The sequence below is a fragment of the Spea bombifrons genome, chromosome 6 (assembly GCF_027358695.1).
Source record: "Spea bombifrons isolate aSpeBom1 chromosome 6, aSpeBom1.2.pri, whole genome shotgun sequence".
Classification (NCBI taxonomy): domain Eukaryota; kingdom Metazoa; phylum Chordata; class Amphibia; order Anura; family Pelobatidae; genus Spea; species Spea bombifrons.
Window position 1 is genome coordinate 34074286 of NC_071092.1, and position 20933 is coordinate 34095218.

The following is a 20933-nucleotide window of genomic DNA, read 5'->3' on the forward strand; positions in this document are numbered from 1 at the left end:
AAAAAAGGAAAAGAATCAAGGTTTTGCAATGGCCCAGTCAGACCTCAACCCAATTGCAATGCTGTTGCGGGATCTTAAGAGAGCTGTGCATAAACAAATGCACACCTCAATGAACTGAAGCAATGTTGTAAAGAAGAGTGGGTCAAAATTCCTCCACGAGCTAAGGTGTACTTCACACATGGCTTCTCCATTTTGGCTTTCTTTTTGTAGACTACACCATGAAAAGGTATAATAGGTCATGTGTTGTTGTTCGTCTGAGGTTGTATTTACCTAATGTTTAGACCTGATAATGAACAGATGATGGTTATGTCCTGATATGTAAAACCATAAAATTCAAAGAGAGTGTACTTTCTTTTTCACACAACTGTCCATAAGTAACATCAGAATAGTGTATTTATTGTCTGACCACAGATCTATGTGCTGTGCTTGTTTATATGGAGCTGCAAACACTAAACATACAAATTGCCAAACAAATAAAAAATGTTGTTATCTAAAAGGGTAAGACTTGAACTATTAGATAACATTACCTATGCTATTATTGGGTTCCTTTTTTCTATACAATTACGTAAGTAAAGCGCATACCTTGCCAGGGTCTTGCATGGATGTAGGCTAACCTAGACCTGGTGTGGGTAGCCTAAATGGGTTAGTATAGAGGAAGGAGATGCAGTCAAGAATTTGGAGGCACTAACTTGTTGGAATCTCAGATTAGTCTATGCATTCAACCTTCAATATGCTTCAAAGACAAACACTAAAATAATAATAATAAAAAAAAAATCATGCTGGGAGGGAGCACAATTTCAAACAACATGATTCTCAGCAGAAAGATTTAACTATGCCAAGAATATCAGTGTATGTAAAGCATAATTATTCTATTCTACATATAGGACTTTGTTGTGCAAGTGACCTAGAAGTCTTCGTTCATCTGGAGATGATGAGATCACAAGTGGCCTTCAAACTCCTAGAGTTTGTGGAACAAATCTCATACTTTAAGTGACTGATGGTAGATGTCATAAGGTATCATTAAATAACCTGTTTCTGTTTCAAAGGTATCCAGACTGCAATGTAACCAAGAGCAAAAACACCATAAAGCCTGAAACTATATATATTTGTGCAAGAGGGAACATCTTTGTATGTTCTAGTACTGCTGCTCAAAGCTAATTATTTCAATTTTTGACTTTAAATATTTTTTATTCTGCTAATTGGTACCACTCCATTCTAAAGGACATCAAATGAGATGTATACATAACTTGGCGGCATCTGACAGCTGAACATACATATATATTAAACACATTTATATGAATTTACAATAAACACATTTGAATTGCTTAGATTTAACTTAGTATAGTAATCTTACACATACAAGCTTTCTATACAGTATATGCCAATAAATTGAATGTGACCTCCCATATACATTTTGGATAAAGTATGAATTACATTTTTCTTTTGTTTTTAAACTGTAAATATACATTTGTAGATACTGTTTTATATATATATATAATCTTAATAAGCACAATTATTGATAGAACAAACATTCTCTCTGAAAATATACATTTAAAGTGTTTACAATTTTTGTCTTTAGTCCAGCTCATAATTAAACTCTCGACTTTTGAGAATACCAGTTATGAGATGGATTGTGTTGGGGTGCAGAGAATTTACAAAAGGGGGCATAAAAATTCACAGTAATTGAAATGATAATAAAAAAGACAATCTTATAGAGTAACTTTTATCTTAAAACATTTAAATATAATCTTTATATATACTGTAATAAAATATAGCTATGAGAATAGTAAAGTCTCTTGTCTTCTTTGAAGACATTTTAAAGATTTTTTCCCTTTTTTGTACAAAGATTAAGCTTGTAAAATACATTCATTTGCAACTAAGGCAAAGCACATAATTGTCCAACACACAGGTAGCTTATATTGAACTTCGGGATATACATGGGAACAACCACTATTTGTTCTCCCCATGAAAATTATTTATTTTTCCTCTTCTAACCCTGCGCATAAGCTTAGAACACAACCTTCAAAAGCAGCAAGCCGACACTTCTTTAACCTCACCAATTATCATGCCGTAATTTTAGCTGTAATTCTCACACAGCCATGGGACAAAATTAGGAGGGTTAGTGCAACGGGTGGATTTAGATTTGAGGTGTCCCAAAGGCACAACCAGTACAGAGAATGGGTGGCCAACACCCATTTGGCTGGTTCCGTACTTCAACATGATTCTTTGGTATTCCGCACTACCTGAATATTTTGAAATTGCCGCTGGCTACACTTTCTATACAGGCTCCTCACCTGGCCCTAAATTAGATATAATTTAGTAGCCTAGTCAGGCCATCAACAACTCAAGGAGCCAAGAACTGATGGGTATAGGAAGATTTGCTTGGAGTATAAGAAAGCCATGGCAAGTGACTGTCTACGCCTGCAGGCACTGGTTTACAGCATGCTGATTCAGCTGGCCTTGTTCAAAAATATATTTCGTATATGTCTAACCATTCAAAATACTGACACCTAAGTGCAAAGGTGTCTGGATGGGTTTAAAAACATGGGTCATGAGTTTTGAATTTTAAATGATGAAAGATACAATATTAGTATGATGTACATTATTATTTCTATGACACTCATTAGGACAAATGTGTTGGGAGCTTGCTATCATGAGTGTGATGCTATGTATATATTTTGTAATTTAAAGTACATTTATCTCTTTACTTTCAAAATTAAACTGGAAGCCAGCCAGTTCAATGTGCAGAAAGTGATGTAAAAGTTCACCGTATGAATATTTCATGGTATGTGCTGAAGTATCGTGTCATAGTGTGGGGTAGCATGTATGGTCAGTTGCCCACACAAGATATAGACAGGCACTGTATTAGAAGCCAGAACTCTAAGAGGTCACATGCTGTATCTGTTCTGTAGACTCCATATTTCCGTGGTGGCCTTATATTTGGTTTAGTATAGGAGTTCTGTATGCTCTAAATGATTAATCTAAGACTTTACATTTTGGTCAATCTCCTATTCCTGGCAACAGAAAATACAGTTGTATTAAACCACTGCAGACCTCAATGAAATTACCCTCAGCGAAGCCTGTCCCAAGTTACTTTTAAGACAGCATGTGTTCGCATGACAGACACCGGATGAGTCTTTTCAAACGTCACCCCAAAGGACAGTACAGCACCAGACCAAATACCACAGAACAAAACACATGCTGCTTAGTAACTAGAGAGCCATTACAAAAAAACCCTATAAATTCTTCAATAAAGCACATGGTTTTACAGCACAGCCTGTGACCACAGGCGGGATGCGAATCCAGTTGTTTATACAGAAGATACTTTTAACAGAAGTGCAGCGGCTGCTCGTATTTAACTCCTTAGGTGTTGTGCAACACAGATTACTTAAAGCCAACATTTAGTTTGGCAGAAAGGGTTCTCTGATCTACAATATAAAGTGCCAGATTTCTCAGGTGTGCCACAAGATAAATCATACCTGCCAACTATGCTTGGATGGCGAGTGTGATAAAGAAACCTAAACCTTTAGAGCGAAATGAGCGAGGGACACAGGCGTGGTGAGGCACAATAGCATCTGATAAGCAGACAAAAGTGGGAATATTTTATGTCATACCATGGCTTGTTTATATACCCTGACACATACTGAATAGTACCCACCATAAAAGTAACAACAGATAGTACATTCGCAGATTATTGTACTAGGGCAAAGGGTGGTACATGGGGCTGCTGGACTAGGAAACCAATGTGTGATGTCATAGAAATGTGGGCTAGCCTAGAAAATGGCATAAAATCCATGGAACAATTGCTTAGCCTCAGTCTGGCTCTAATTCTATTTTTCTTTTATTTAAGACCCTACTGTGTATCAATCTTGATTATATATATATATATATATATATATATATATATACTGTGTATTGAAGTGGGTGGTGTCAAAAACAGACACCACACATTTAGTGGGGAGATAAATGGCTGATATGGAAATCAATTTCTTTATGAATATTCAATTCCCTTTGTTTAAAACACATCATCTAAATAGCTGTAAGAATCATTCCATCGAGACTTACCCTGGAGACTGTAAATCATTGCCCCGCAATAGATAATATCAGCCTCATCCCTAGTATTAACCCCTCCCCTTCTAAAAAATAAAAATAAAAATTATCCCATAGAATAATGTGTGGAGATGATTATCTACTCACTTTGGATCACCAGCACAACAATGGAGAAAGCGTCACCTGCCAACAGACACTTGGACAACAAAGTGTTTTTCCATGTGCAGCAGGCAGACACATTAAGCAAAGATGAATCTATTGAGCCCTGCCTGTACACTACTATTAAGACATAATATACTGGCAGGCAGATGTTCTGTTAGAACTTGGGGCTGTGCTGGTCATTTGCAAGAGATTGTCATCAACACAAATAGGTATTTCAGATGCATGTAGACTATGGACACAGCTTTAAAGACAAAATAAAAGTGCTGCTCTGTAGTGGCTAAAATTTAACACTGTATTGCAGCTGCCATGGTAGCCCAACGCATACCAAATCCCTTCTTTAAAAAAAATATGAAAAGAAAAATATATATATATGTATATACATATATACTCATATATATATATATATATATATATGATATATATATATACACATATATACATATACACACAGAGAAAGCCATGGAGCCTGAATACAGGTTGAACGGGATGAAAGCAGCATTTTTAAAACTGGCATACGCTTCACATTGAGAGCTAAGAAACTCGTATTGCAGATCGGTACACTGCATAATTAGTAGTTTTACCACTCTTTTGGCATGGCGGGCTTTGGACAGGCCCAAAGAACTGCCTTCCACCAAAAAAATAAATCAGGAGATATTACACTGAGATCCTTTTTCCCTTTCAGAAAGGAACCAAATGATTCCCTTCTAGCTTTAGAGAGCTAATGTCAACAAACAGTGACTTTGAACCTCTGCCCTTAACGTTGATCTTCAGTCGTCCTGTGGCTTGTGTTAGGCAGTACTGTTGCTAGAACAGGGTGTGCTTTGTGTGCTGCCAATACTGTGTGCTGCACTGCTGTTTTCTGAAGCCGGCGGGGATGTGGGGACCTGTTGCCTTCCTGCTGTACCACCTGAAATTTTTGAGAAACAAAAATATAGAATACATATTACTGATTAGTTTTCACATGTTGCTTAGAGTCAAATGAATCAAAAAGGCCATTTACAGAGTGTCGGGAAGCAAACCACTGGGCATTTAACATTTCCATGAAATATGTGTAAATACAACACTTAACCTATTCCCGTTGGTACACGCAAGTAAAATATTTGGCTGCATTTATTAAAGAGAGATAACTGGGACACCTGGTATGCAATGTACGTCTCGTCAGTGAAAGACACAATCTATGTTCATTAATAAAACGCAAGAACTGTTTGCCTGGGATTAGAACCCGTTGATCAGTTGCCTGACTGTGAAGCAGACATTAATCACATTAGTATTTAAAAACAAGCTTTAACATGCATTTGTTAACAGATTTCATGTTGAACAAAGACATATGTGTTTCCAATACTGTTGACCCAGTGTGAGACTCAAATCATATTCAGTTTTTCTATACATGGTAAAACGTTTTAGTGTTATTTAGTGCTCATGTAAGACATAGCTCTACAAAGTGCCTCTTTACATATCTGGATACAGGTGAATATATAACACGCATTCAATGGCTTAAGGCAATACACGCATTTAATGCAAGTTACCAGGCCCAGATTGGCAAATGCACAGCAGGCCAGCGCCCAACAGGACCTCTCACACGGTGTAGTGTACTGCTGCACATTTTTAGTTTATTGGCCATTGGCCTTAAAGTGGGCAATGTAACCAGCTGTGCTTATGCCAGTTTGGCCCTGGAAACAGAGCTGCCACCACTTGGGTGCAGAAAGGACTGCTAAAAAAGTGGCTCTCAAATTCGATTCACTGCACCGATGGGGTATACTTTTTTACCCAATATGGGATCTAATTTGGGGCCCAGTGTTGGCAATACTGATGTATGGGGCCACAGAATTTTGGAGCTCAATCAAGGGTACTACTGCATTACTGAAGCATACAACATAACTTTAAGACCGGATTTCCAATTTAACATGGGCGGTAAACATCTGCCAGTCCTCTGATGTTTTATTTCCACATAACCTTGCCAAACGTCTATACCACAATGGTGTTACCACAGGCTCTTGGAAGTTCTATGTCTAACTTCAGACTGTGACAAAGATTGGATTCTCTGCTGCCTGCAAGTAAAAGTGCAATAGGTAAAGAGAGAACATCTGTTCTCTGCTCCTAGCCTCAATGTGTGAAGCACTTGTTAATCAATGAAGCAAGATACATGGAGACAGTGGTCAGTCTATATTCATTACCCAAGCGGAATGAGACACAGCCTGTGGTACGTGTATCTCAGTGGGTACACCTGATGGGCTGGAAGGTAAAAACCTGCTTAATTCCACAACTGATAAATATGTTATAGGAAACCGTTATATTAAGAGATGCTCACAAAAAATATGTACAAGTCAGATACTGTAGGGGGGGGCATTTTGTATTATGGAGCACCAGCAGATTATGTATTGTTACTGTATATGGTATTGGGGGTATATATTGTGACTAGTTTAGTTTTTTGTTGAGAGAAAACATATTTACAAAAGAAATGAAAAGTTGGATAGGAGAACATTCCTATTCTGCAATGTTTATTCATAAGTCTGGAAACCACACATATGATAAAATATAATAATTTTCAATAAAGTCAGACTGCTCAACAATAGTGTTTTCTTTGCAAATAAGGATTTCATGTGTGTATAACAATGACAACCTCATATACAATTACAAAACTATAACAAAAACATTAACACAAGTACTTATTTAAATATCTTGATAGTAATTAAAGTAGGGTTATATTAAGTCAGCAAATTTACTTACAAGGGAAACCCTGTTTCAGTGCCAAACACTAACATTAGAACTATACCGGCTCCAATGGTTGTTAGCATATACAGTACAGACTGCCTTAAACATGTACCACATCCAGACTTCGGAACAGAATATAAACTCTGCAAACTGTTGCATGCCTATGGACCTCTTAAAATGTATTTTTTTTTATTTATTTTTTTGTTCTATTGTGACACTAAGGTCACATTGAAAAAAACTTTGCATCATACTTCCGAGACAGCAGCATGATAAGAAACCTCTATCTGGCTGTTTTTAATATAGTTTTTCTAAGTACTGGAAGATGTTAGGATAATTAATAACAAACCATTAGACCCGTCAGTGCTGAACGACTGTGAGTACATTGCCCCCTTAAAAAATGCATAGGAAGATGTTTTTGCCATCTGAATACAGGAACGGTTACAAGTCTCATTCCCCTTTTAAGGCCCCATCAACATCTGTGCCAAAAAAGCAGAATGTAGAACTGGCCGAGATTCTTTGCAGGAGGGTCGTATTACAACATTACTGTCAACCACTGTACAAACCAAGCAATTACACCACTGTAAGAGTCATCCACAAAGAAACAAATCAGGGAAGTGTTGTATAAAAATAAAAAAAGTATTAGATTTATCAGATGGTTTTCCTGCATCTTTTCACGGGTTACTAAAGTCAACCCCTAGCAAAGTTTATCATTAAATTCCAGGTTAAGCATCTGTTTGTGGTCACGCTGCAGAAATTAGGCAATGCTCTTATCCTTCCCTTGCATGTTTCCTTGGTGGTGGGGAGGAACTTCCAAGGGTGGGCCACCTGGTGGGTTCCCTCATCTGGGGAGTGACTTTATGGTGGCCCAGGGTTAGCCACTCATGGAGATGAGGCTAGCACCAATCAGCCTTAAATTAGCTGGGTGTAGTAAGGGAAGTGGGTGGTGAATGGGCGGTGAGTAGGTATGACCAATCTGTGCCTAATCTGGAGACTTCAGGTCAAACAGAGATTTGCCAGGTCTGGCGAGTAAAAGAAGCCATGTACCCAACAAAGCCTTGAATCATAAAAATTGGATATAAGCCCAATTTTGCTTAGGTCAGTACCCACAGCACAAGGTGGGAGGCTATGTAGGAAGACATTGAAATAAAGTCTGCAGCATTCAGGTCTCCAGAGAATCTCACCAACATCGACACAACACAAAGGCAGGAGACTTCTGCAGGAGCCGGAAAATAAAAGCTAAAAACACCTTGATGTGCAAAAATACTTTATTTATTGCAGGCGTGTAACCGGCTGCATAGCACACAGCAGGGGTACATTGCCCAGAGAGGAAACATGAACATAAACGCGTTTCGCTCGCTAAATTTAGTTAGAACCTGCAATAAACAAAAATTATTTTTGCACATAAGTAGGAAGGAATGCCTCATTCAGTATGGGAACAATCTGTCCACATTTGCTGCCCATATACTATGTTCTAAAGCCTTTTAATGAATATATTTTTGTAGTTCATAAGGTGGACCAACAATCTTGTTGTCTGAATGCCTAAAGGATGAACAGCAGAAACAGACAAGTAATTTTTTGGATAATGCTGTTTGTAGTTTGCTGTATAAAACCTTAACATCATGGATAACAGCTAAAATATTAGGGTTACTTTCCAGAAGTGAATATATAGAGAACTAACGATTACAGGCATATTCTCTGTACGCGCGTTCTATCACTTTAGAGCAAGCTGTGTCGTTACAGACATTACTCTAATAAGATGAGCATGTCCCTTATAAGGTTTGTAAACAAGCAGGACGCGACAGAGTGTACTTTATTATTCACACTTTGGCATTTTTCCTGTTACTCCCTATCCAGGAAGTCTGAAAGTTTGCTTTTAGGTCCATTTGCCAAATATGATTAGTTGCCATGTCAGTTAATTTTAATCGGCTTCAATAAAAAGTTCTGGATAGTGTCAGACTTCTGGAAAATGTTGCTTAGTACCAAACAGTGTCACATGAATCTGATAACTGATGCCTCACCAGGCCAATATTCATTTTGCTACCATCAATGAGTTGTCTGTTCAGTTTCAGATGAAGTGCCATCTTACGCAAAATTAAACACACGCGTTAACATTACCAGCTTAAAAAGTTACCGCTTTTATGCTTAAACGAACAGTAAATCCATCACCGCAAACTAATAAAGCCAGTGTAGGGCTGATATGTTCCGAAATTCATACATGGATGAAATGTGTCTGAACTGCTTTCCATACACCCTCTAGACATAAAGCTATAATGATGAGAAGCTGCACTAATGTAATAACAGATTATAGACCAGAGATAGATAGATAGATAGATAGATATAGAAATTCACAAAAAAAGTTTCTAAATAGAAACCTTTAGGCATTGCAGCTTCTCTAAACCTTGGATCACCGATGCTTATATTATAGCTCTGTTGGATGAGGTATCACTCCGGTGATAGCAGCATCCAGTAAACTCCATCAGAACAAAATGAGATGCTCGTTTGTTTGTACGATCCACATCAGAGCCATTCGCCATGTGTGGTATTACATAATAAAGCGAGGGAACTCAAGTATTCTACAGAAGACAGGAGCATTGCAGATTAGATGTACCAAGTGGCCCTTATCTGCCATCACATTTTGTAAAATTTTGTTTTAAAGTATTTTGGTTTACTTCATTTTAATAAATACCGCTCTTCACAATTAGCTCTTTTATCTTAACTTATGTACTGTTAGAGAGAAGAGCAATGCATTACAAAGCATTCCTAATCTATTTGGTACTTCTGACACAATGTATATTACACAGGCACAAGTATAATAATGTTTTATAAAAATTACTATCACTGTTCTTTTGAGAGCAGAACGTTTTGGAGTACTTCCCACTATAGTACTTGTGAGTAACGAGAAGGTCAGGATGGGTGTGAGTGCACCCTCCACTAAAGGTTGGTAGCCAGCAGCTAATCTATGTGAGTTGACATTGGACGCTACATTTCACAAAGTAACACTGACTGCATAACATAACATTAAAGCATTTATACAAAAATTAAATAACATGGTAACTTTTCCCTCGGTGGATCCAATCTTACTTGTTTCTGTTATCTGAAGTAAGTGGTGCACAAAACTCAATCCCTGCTACTCCCAACCTCCCACCAGGAAGACCGCTGATTGACTATTAATGAGGAAAGCTAGCTGGCCAACAATCACTACGGTCATAAACCCAATTTGACCAATAACATCATCATATCTACCTGAAATGCTCTTGGATAGTCGACAGAAAAGTGGTTCTCCTGTACATGATAAAAGTGAAGAAAATTAATGATGTTAAAGGCACAAGTTATTTTTACACATAAATAAGCATTTAACATGCCTCAGTGTGCCTTTAATTTGTATATATTTAATAAAATGCTAGTCTACAGAAAATACAATGAAACCTACCAAGAATTGTTTATATACACATTGATTATGAAGGTAGTAGATGACCCTTTATTTGTTTTACTACCAGAAAAGCTAGGGTGGGAACATGCAAATTAATTGAAGGAATGCAAGATCTCAGCTATGAAGACACGATATTACAAATTATTGACTTTGGAGAAACAATACCCATTTGTGGATTACCATTTACAAGATTAGTTTTGAGATTTTCTTTTCTATAGAACTTTACAGATTAAAAGGGACATCCTCTAGGATAACAGACTTAATGGTAAGTTTGTTTGTGGTTTTTGTTTTGTTTGACGAGGCAGTTAAGATGTGGATCTGTGGTTCTAGAGAACTAAAAAGAAAAAAAGTATGTATTTCTAGCAATTGCAGGCAGTCAGGGTTATAACAATCTAATTTAAGCTTAGATAATGTTGATCCATGAAAATTCAGATTGTGTTTGACGGCAAGAAATGGGTAAAACCACGTAACTATAATTTTATAATGTATAGCGAGAGAAAATTAAAACTTACTCTAAATTGAACAATTATGTTAATTTATGGACAATTTGTTTTGTTAAACACAATAAAAAGCTAACTTTCTTTTAATTATTGTCCAGACTAGCCAACTAAAAGCTTTACAAACATTCTAAAAAACACACAAAAAAATGGAATTTTGGCGTTTCAACTTTGTTAACATGACATTTTACCTCTTGCTGATTTTAAGTACCAATTGGCAGAGTAAACCCAAGCATATTAGGTAATTTGTTTTGTTATCTAGTGAGCCTTATGCTAGTTGGATCGAATCCACATGCCGTTCTTTCATTTTGCGTAGCTCATCCAAATCATTTGCACTTCAGACACTATGAAATACTTTATATTTGCACTGAAGGTCACTGTGAGTGTCTGGATAACAAAGATGAAACCAAGTACGGAGGTGTTATTGTTCCTTTTGCATGTCTGGCTAAGAGTATTCCAACTGGTGAAGGGAGTTCATCAACACTATTCTGGATAGCTGTCCTCTCCCGACTCTACAAACTATGTGTAATGGGCGTCTGCAGGCAGTTAATTCTACTTATAGTGATCAATATCTGAGGCTAGACGGTTCTTTGTACACAGATCTTGTTTTTAAACTTTGAACGTACCTAAAAAAGCTTCCCAATACAACATTATAGCACAAAAACTTCACAATGTCCTTTAGAAACTATTTCTGTTACATAAGTATACTCAGATTTTTGACACATTCTTTGGTGGATAGATTACAAGTAAGCAAATGCTTTGCCACAAGGTACATGTGTTTATTGGCTTGTTTCCAAGGCCAATATTTTATGAAGAATTAGGTATGTTGTAAGGCGACGCTCTGAGGATATTGAATAAATCATACCAAGTGCTTTTCATTTTTTCATGGACAGTAGCATAAAAATTATGGACACCAACGGCTCCAAGGGGCAAAAATCTATTTTTTTTTGTGCATCAGTAAGGCAAACACTAATGCCTCATCAAGGGAGGGGATTTGTGCCCCGTTGGTGCTTTTGAGAGTGTTTATGATTTGTAACCTACTGCCCATGGGGAAAAGAATGCCATCAATCTGTGAGTACGAAACACAAGTGGTCCTGCAGAGGGTTTCTCATAGAAACACTCCTCAGAGCTGGGGGAGGTTGCAAGGATTATAATATAATAATAAAATATTATATATAATGGGGTAGTCATGGGATTGTTCAGATAGAAGGGGCACTTAATGGGGTGTAAGGCTGGCTCATGGGTACTAGGGTACCAGGTGGGTGGGTTAACACAGACTGTGATGGAGGCAGTTGTATATTGGGGCCTTAATAAACACAAACAGCCCATGGAGGGGCGGTACTATGTTACAGTCATACTGTATCCACTACGAGGGGCACACATTTGACACAGGAATATGAATTACTCTTTGAGCAGTACCCTTTCCTGCTAGACTCCATATTTATCCAACTCCCTCAAAGACCCTACCAATCCTTTGCAGTGCGGAGAGTGGGAACTGAAACACAAAGTGGGACAAGGTCCAATCATAGTGATGCAAATTAACTACGATTGGATGCTGGCTTTATGTCCCACTTGGAATGACCAATGCTGACATGGGCTTTATATGTATAGAGATATCTACATTCTTATCATTCAGGTAGTATATTGCAAAGTGGTCTTGTTTACTCTCATCGCCAATATTTAAGGGTAGATTATCTTGAAGTAATTTAAAAAGTAAAACAATTTTTTTTATGACTTAACAATTTGCTCGATTACAGTATAAATCTCTGACTGGGCCTGTACCTAAAGCAATGAGTCACGCACCACAACAGCTTTAAATATGTGCGGAAACACCACCCATCAGCTGCAAGAACATCATTCTAGTTTATGTCATTAATGAAGCAGCTGCCATCTGCAAATACAAACAAAATATACTGTTTGCTAACGTTTGCCCAACAACCTTATCCGCATAGTTCACTCGCTTCTTTTTACAACACTAGCTATAATATATGTAAAGCATCTATATGAATAACGTATATATGAATGTATAAAAGTATTCATGGCTATTTAAACTAAACTTGGTAAAAACATTTGTGTCCTAAAACATGCCTAGAGTAGGTGAAGATTAAATCTCTGGTAGTGCAAGCTTTCCTTATAACACACAGTTATTTAAATTAGAAAATAAATATACAAGTCTACATTACAAACTGTGATCAAAACATTAATATAGCAGTATTATCAAAAAGCCAAATGTCCCAGAACTTAAGTTGTCAAACTACTTAAATGTGCAGAAACTAAAAAGGATATTTTTCTCCTTTTCTACACTGTGATGGCATTTCACGAGTCCACCCAATTCTAATCAGCGTATTATGGAAACAACGATGACCAAGGAGCCCTATCCGGTGATGAACATCCAGATGTCTGTACAAACATCTAAGTCTGGAAATGCACTGGCAACAATTCATAGAGTTACAACAGGCAATTATAAAGTGTAATATTTTGGACTGCTTCAGAATTAATAAGCATAATAGATAATATGTCTCAGCCTTTAGTTGAATATCAAGGGAATTACCAAATTCTGTGCAATGGAACATTAGAGATGCCGAAACATTAAATTAATGAAGAGTAAAATTAACTAGCAATGTAAGAGGTGTATTGTAGTCCCGCTAAAGTTAGAATGACTACGTATATTGGCAGATACAGTTCTCATCACAAATATTGCCGTATTCAGTAAAGAGAAATTCCACTAATGTACATTTTCATTATAAATCAACTGTCCTGCAGAAAATATCTTGCATTGCAAGGAGCATTACTATAAATAAAAGGCAGTTTTGGTAAGTATATATACCATACTTTGCAATATATGTAGTGAATTGGGAATATACAAAAGCAAACAAATGGTTAAACCTGGTGGGTGGCTCGTTACTCACTGAGGTTGGATTATGGTGAAGTTAGTGAGTTGAAACTCAATTCTTTGGGTTTCTGAATACATTTCCAAGTATTTTCTTTTCATATGCATGCCTAATTGTGAGTATCTCAATAAATTGGCATTGCCGTGAACATCATTGGCTCATTATAAACGCTCTCTAAAATGTCAAATGTTATAAATGTAAGCACTCACTTTTGGTTTGTAACATAATGCGTAATTTAAGATCCCGAGGCAGTGATGTGGTGCAAAGAGAAGTTCTACTAATGTACATTTTCATGCAATCAGAGAATTAGAAGCCTTCAGCAAACCAAACTCTGCTATTAAATCCCAACAAGCTTTCGTAGGTCAAAGTTATAGAACGGTCAAATTTTAGTTTCCTGAAGAACATAAAACATAGCCCAGGCTACCTCACATACTCCCTTGACGTAGCAAACCACATGAGTACTGCTTTGCTGTTGTGGTTTGTATGGGCTTACAAGAGATGGATGGGGGGGGCTGATTTGTTAGAAATGATCTTCTACAACTAGGATTGTATTTGACTCGGTCATAACAAACTAAGAATATTTGGGAGATATGCGGCACCTTAGTAAATCATCAATTTGTTGAATGCGTATCTCTAGAAGAAAACGTTCATTGTCTGAGCTGGCTGAGAGCATGACATCCATGATATGAAACCACTCTAAAAAAAGTATTTTAAATTGGGGCTAGTATATATATCTCAATATCTGAAAACTAATTTTCCAAAACATAGAACGGTTTGGAGGCATCAGCCTGTGAAACTTCCCATGTCTACAAATTTTAACTGAGGATCACCATCATTACTTTAACATATTCCTTTGTAATTCCCCTACTAGTTGACACTGCCAATAAAAAACACTGGAAGAATCAATACACAATTTGTTCCAATATGTCATGAATAATATCAGAGGGAAATAATTTGTGGTGTAAAATAATTCAAGTGCTTTATGAATGATGAAGCACTCGAAACCACAAGAGGTAGATTTTCTTGCTGGATTATGGAATGCATATAGGACACAATTTTTGTTTCTTTGTTTATTCTGGTCTGGTCGAAAGTCTACATATCCAAGTCTTGGCATTAAAAACTGTAGCTGTGATTGGCCAGAGTACGAGCAGATATTTGGTACGGACCAGCATGTTTATGAGCACTTATGTCCATATAATATTCCAATACAGACAAATAATAATGTAGAGATTTGGTGCAAGACCGTACACGATACGAATGAAAAGGGCAGCTAAAGGCCTTTCGTTCCAATTAACGTTTGCAGCTGTCTTTGTGGGAGAGGAATTAATATGTAAAATCCAGTTTATGCTTTATTTGCAGTGAAATCAGCCCAGTACATCAACTTCTAAATCAACCGTGAAATTGTGACACTGAATCCATGCACGGTTTGGAACAAATACTACTACTATAATATAATATAGTGATATTTTTAGAGATTTGCTTTTGGTTTTTGCTATACTGGTTTTGTATTTATTTGCGAAGTTGTAAACTTGCCATAGTGTGTGTCATTTTTTAAAGGATTCGCTTACTGAATCGGCAACCTGTTGCCTCCCAATATCATGTTTCCCCCGCTTGTCGAATTCTTGAATGCCACCCATTCATATTTTATCGCATTTTAGTCCTCAATTATTAAACTTCTCCTGTCATTTAAACCCCCAATCTATTCTGCTGCCAATAAACGTGTCCACGCTGCTTCAAATGGCCACACGGAAGCATTGTTAGACAGTGAAAGACAAGCGGCTCTCCTTTGCCGGTCACGCTATAAAGTTGTACACACTAAATACACAAGTAATGTAGGGTACATTTATTTCTCTGTTTCTGTAAATGCAGCTGTATATGTAAAAAATAAAGGCTTTGCTCTATACCTGAACCCTGAAAGTTGTTTTCCATGTCCAGGACTTCCAAACCCAAAAAGCCATGTCAATGATAATCATCGATGTCAATGATAATGTGTTAAATATTAAAATATTACAGTTTTTGAATAAGACGTAAGCTGGTTTGAGCAGGGCCCTCCTCACCTCTTGTTTCTGTAAGTCAAATTGTTATGTCCTGTCCACCCATTGTACAGCGCTACGGAATTTGACGGCACTATATAAAATAATAATAATAATAATAAGACATACCTGTATGAGAATAGATGTACCACAAGGCTCCTGTTAACAATGCTCCGATTATAAATGCTGCAAACGCAATTATTACAACTGTTGGCGTGTCTAAGCCGTAGAAAACTGCTGTTAAAAAAAAGAAAAGAAAAAGATTTTTAGTAAAAAGGAACTTTTTTAAACTATATTTTCATAAGGATTTACACTGGCTGTACATCAGAGGTTTTCACAATGAAATAGTTGTTCTTTTTATTTTTTTATTTTTTTTTATAGGGTTGCCAATAAATCACAGTTTCCGCACTAATGTCTATCTGTGTTTTTCTTAAAGGATCAACATGCCCTGGGTACAAAAACCTTCCCACGTAGATGTTAGAAAGGAGAGGCTTTGAAAAAAATTGTAGGCAGTTCGGGTTGATGAAGAATGATTCCTTACAGAAGCACTTAACTGCAATGGGAGTTTAATGCGGCACTGACAGTATTACTAAGATTTAAGGAAATATCACTTATTCTTACATGTGTACCGCCATTCCAGCCAATTTTATTTTGTAACCTATGAGACCTATTTGGCCTCATTCCCATTTGTAGGTGGAGAACGGAACCGCTCAGAGCATAAGTGATGTCAGGCGAAGGACAGAAATCACAGAAATAGAATCCATTGTTCTCCAAATCTGGCAAAACTGTAAATGTTTGAAATTAACCCAAGACTAAAAAATACAACATTTCCTCCACTTAGAAAAGTCACAGAGACACCCTGTATCGGTACACAGGAATACGGTCCTATTCATTTCAAACCCTTAAGGTATTTATTCTTTTTAAATAAGGCATATCCGCTTCATTCTAATAATACAGCGTGTAGCAAAGGAGCATTACAATAGGAATTGGAAAGATCTTAATAGGGACGATGTGCAGGAAAAATAACGTAAAGCACCTTAATGCATAGCACAGAAAAGGGCATACCAAAAATAGCTTAGATTTTTGGTTGCGGGAAGGGAATGATCAGTTACGCGGCCATCCAGTTGGTGACCATTGGGCCAGACATATGATATGACATTCTGCAAAGTTCATGATAGCATTGGAAAATACTAAAGTCGTCCTTAAAACTTATCCCTGGTTAATGTTCCACTTAACACTATACCATCAATAAAATATCTGTAAAGCATTGTGTTTCTTTTCTGCCGCTCTACATGACAGAAGAGGGGGTACATTTCAGAGTTGGAGAAGAGAGATTGGACTACATAGAGGTAGGTAGAGAGGCTGGTAGATTGAGAACAGATTTTTAGTTACTGAATACTATAGAGGCATTATACAAACGCAAAAGAAATCTATTCTATTTAGTATCTTTTATAGGAGTGCTTGCCTTAGAGAGCTTTTGTGGCTCACTATGTCACGTGTGTGTAATAAATCTACTTGTATAATATATCTAATTATTGGGACTTGATAATGTTTCCTCGCTTTACTTAAATGATGATTTTTGTTTTTAAAGGTTTCTACCCACAGCTAGGAGCCAGCACTGTTAGATAATTATATTTTAGCTCCCCATTCAGGACAGCATTATTATAAAATAATTATTTTATTATTACATGACTATTAAAACATTTCACAATAAAACTTACGTTGTGGAGCACTTGGGCGATTTGCATTGACAGAGGAATCTGTTGGAGATCAGAAAGTTACAATTAGACTTGAATCAAGTTAGAAAAAGATTCACATACTTAATATGCTTAAGAAGTGTATACTGGTAAGAGTTATGGCTGGACAATAGCATAACAGGCTAACTCAAGTGTGTGTATATATATATATATATATATATATATATATAATTTGTGTCTTAATCAGAATGTGGCTTTGCATCTCAAAGTAAAAATGGTTTTATTCACTGAATATGGTATATAGGACAAATGTAACCTCAGGAGATTAAGTTCCATAACCCTGGAACACCGGTACATACAGAACAGGGTCTTTTCAGAAAAGGGAGCGTGGGCAGGAGAGTTGTGGTTTTTACTCTCTCACTTTTATTATTAAGGGAAAACACCAGCTGGTTTCTCCAGCTCTAAGCGTTCCGCTGACACCGCTTAACGCATAACTCAATGGACGAGGACAGTTTGGAGAAACCTCCTTGATTTAACTATACATTATACAAGGACAGCCACGTTCTCCCTGTAGCAGATGTGTCCTGGGGATAATGTATAATAAACACAACTCTCCCTTTAGTGTTTTTAGGCACAAGTAACCAGCAGAGTGATAAAAAACATAAGATACGCCATGTGGACGTGAGGCAGTAGTGAGGACTAATAACTAGGAATGCAAAGGTTACAGCGTGCTCCTGGTGTCACCGATAACAGAAACCCTGACAATATACCTAAACAGAAAAGCATTGAATAATGTGCCACAACATTTACCCAACCACTAAAGAATACACACATTTTGTCTACTGGGTTGTTGTAGGAAAGAGCCACCTTCATTTTATATTCCAAACCTGGTGAATGCACTCATTTCCTACATTTTTACTTTTCAATCGTTATTCTTTAACTCTTAGAAGCTAAAATGAGTATTGCACTGCAGCCACCCAGTGGGCTCATCAACACAGCAAGGACCTAATTCTGATATTGAAATCCAGTGATTCCTTAATAAGACAGCTCTTGTTAAATTTATTTCAAGCCTCTCAAAAAAGGAAACAATTTAATAGTGCCCCTTTAACATGTTTATAAATATTTACGGAAAACGTCCCCGTATTCTAACTGAAAACAAGATAAATCCTCAGTCAGAGATGTTAAGAGCCTGGGTTTCATAATATCTCTATCTTGCAAAGTTACATTCTTTCCTCCCCAGCGTTATCAGTGCATGTCACTGCGTGATCAACAACACCGGTAATCTCACCGCGTTAGCAGCGGTATCATGTACATGTACTGTACATAGCTTTTTGGGGACATGCTGGCAGCAGACTAACCACAGACCACCTAACAAAAAAACTATCATCACAAGCACAAAAGATCTATTAACCCATTAGGGCCTGAAGCAGTATTTGACAAAAATACCCAGAAATATATTTTAAATGGATACTCCAGTGTTACATACCGTGAGTACTCTTAAGTACACCCAAAAGTACACAAAATTGTTATCATCCATGACTTGACTTCTGGGACCTTATTTATGGACTCCGAGAGACAATTTAACACAAAGCAGGTCATTGTGAAATGGAATAATAATTTTGGGACAAGCAGTAGTAAAGTCAAAGGTCCGAGCGAATGAAGTACTGATGATGCCCTAACATGGGGAGCCTCAATGGGAGAAAATGCCTATTTATTGGATGCTAGGTGGAAAGCTTTTTTTTTTTTTTTTTTTAATAGTTTCAGCAACAAGACTCGGTTTGCACAATGATTTGTGAAGTATGAAATAATAGTATGTCACAGATCTGTGTTGTTTTTGTTCAATAACCATATTTAAGCACGGTTTACAAGCAGCAATATATCAAAAATTATTGTAATGAATTGTAATTAGTCATGTGTGGAATAGTGCCCTGAGCAAAATTCAGATACATCCCCATTTAAGGATATCTTTAGTGCTGAAATGTTTATGTGCAGCTAAATCCTGTGGCCCAAATATTCTAGGCATGTTATACCATCCGCTAACTCCTGCTGAGGCTGCTGGTGTATACATTTCACTAAAACAGTTCCCCGGGGTATTGTGGGGGATTAAAAAGAGAAAGTTTAACAAACCAAGCTATCATTTGAGATATTCCATTAGCACTACCCAGCGATTTAGAATCGTGGACATGCAGGGATTGCCCTGAGCTGCGCAGAATTACCTTGAGTGTTGTCTACTTCTGTGACCACTACCAAAGGCTTCGTAAATGTCTTCTTGTTGTTCATCATTGCCATTATCATCCTCCCATCAAGAGACGTGCAAGCTTTCTCAGGATCAATACACTGTAAAGATAAGACGCAGTCAGGGATTTAGAAAGCACAGAACACGGTATCTCGAAAACAGATGTGGAAATGCCTCGATTATCACCCTGACTTGGTACAGCGTGCTGAGAAGTAACAGACTCTAGTATTATCAAGCAACAACAAAATAAAACATTACTTTATATTTTCATGAGTGTTTTCTTTAAACGTAAAGGACTGTTAACCCTTCTGCAGACAGCAAAGGGTTATATGCATGTGTTAAGCAGCAATATAGCCATAACTGTTACATGTTATTTATAAAGCAGAGCGCCTTATTTATAACATGTCACTGTTTTGATAGCACAGCACTGACCATGCCTTAAAAGATGTTAGTAATACGTAGAAAAACAACAGGGTGAACAAGGTAATGATCTCTTAAGCTTCCTTCATTCCAGAACACAAGCCCCAGCGGAATCCTAAGTGATGTAAGCCCCCACTTGTGTTTCTTGTTGCACAAATGAGACAAAACACACTTCTGAGTACAAGTAACCTGACACTAAACATTGGCAATATATCTTCTTGGCCTAGTGGCTTGAAAACCTACTTAAGATAACCCCTATTTGTGATTGTAGGGCCTGTAAAGGCAACTTTCTAAAAGAACAGAACAAGAACGTGGAATTTGGACTACAACTAACATATATGTGCATACAAACTAGGGAAATGACCCAAACCAAGCCTTCATTGACACGGTTTATGTCCAGAGAAACACACACTGACATTGTAACAATGTCAACAATTGCTTGATAAGACCTTTATCACATATAAAGTAAAAACAGACCACAAATATAAACAAATGAAAATGTCATGTATATGTGATGTAAACACAGAATATCTAAACACATCGTACTGATGGATCTTTGGTGTCATCTGAATAATCCTGCTGTTTTTGACATGATTTTGCAGTCATCATAACAGTAATATGGCCTATATAAAACATTTGGGCTTATTAAACAGCAGTAGGGCATTTAGTAAACTTACGGACTGCTCCAGGGTGCTGTCATTGGGGGTTAGCCATTTTGTAAGTGATCCATTTGATAATAGGTAGTTAACCGTGTCTCTGTTCCACAACAAAAATTATTTTACCTCTGACATTAATCTTCAGGCAA

The 20933-nt window shown here is 37.1% G+C and overlaps 1 protein-coding gene across 4 annotated transcripts in view; it reads right to left on the reverse strand.

The window, feature by feature from the left end:
• Window positions 1–4633: 4633 nt before the first annotated feature.
• The window catches only part of TGFBR3 (transforming growth factor beta receptor 3), an 81722-nt gene continuing 65422 nt past the window's right edge, over window positions 4634–20933 (reverse strand). For 2 of the 4 annotated variants that reach the window (XM_053470245.1, XM_053470242.1), the window contains 5 exons: window positions 19689–19809; window positions 17497–17535; window positions 15905–16012; window positions 10168–10206; window positions 4634–5119 (listed from right to left, as the gene is read on the reverse strand). In XM_053470245.1, coding sequence (XP_053326220.1) covers window positions 5001–5119; window positions 10168–10206; window positions 15905–16012; window positions 17497–17535; window positions 19689–19809 — 426 coding nt within the window. In that variant the 3' untranslated portion in view covers window positions 4634–5000. The remainder of the gene's footprint in view (window positions 5120–10167; window positions 10207–15904; window positions 16013–17496; window positions 17536–19688; window positions 19810–20933) is intronic. The other 2 variants (XM_053470243.1, XM_053470244.1) reach the window with 2 other exon arrangements.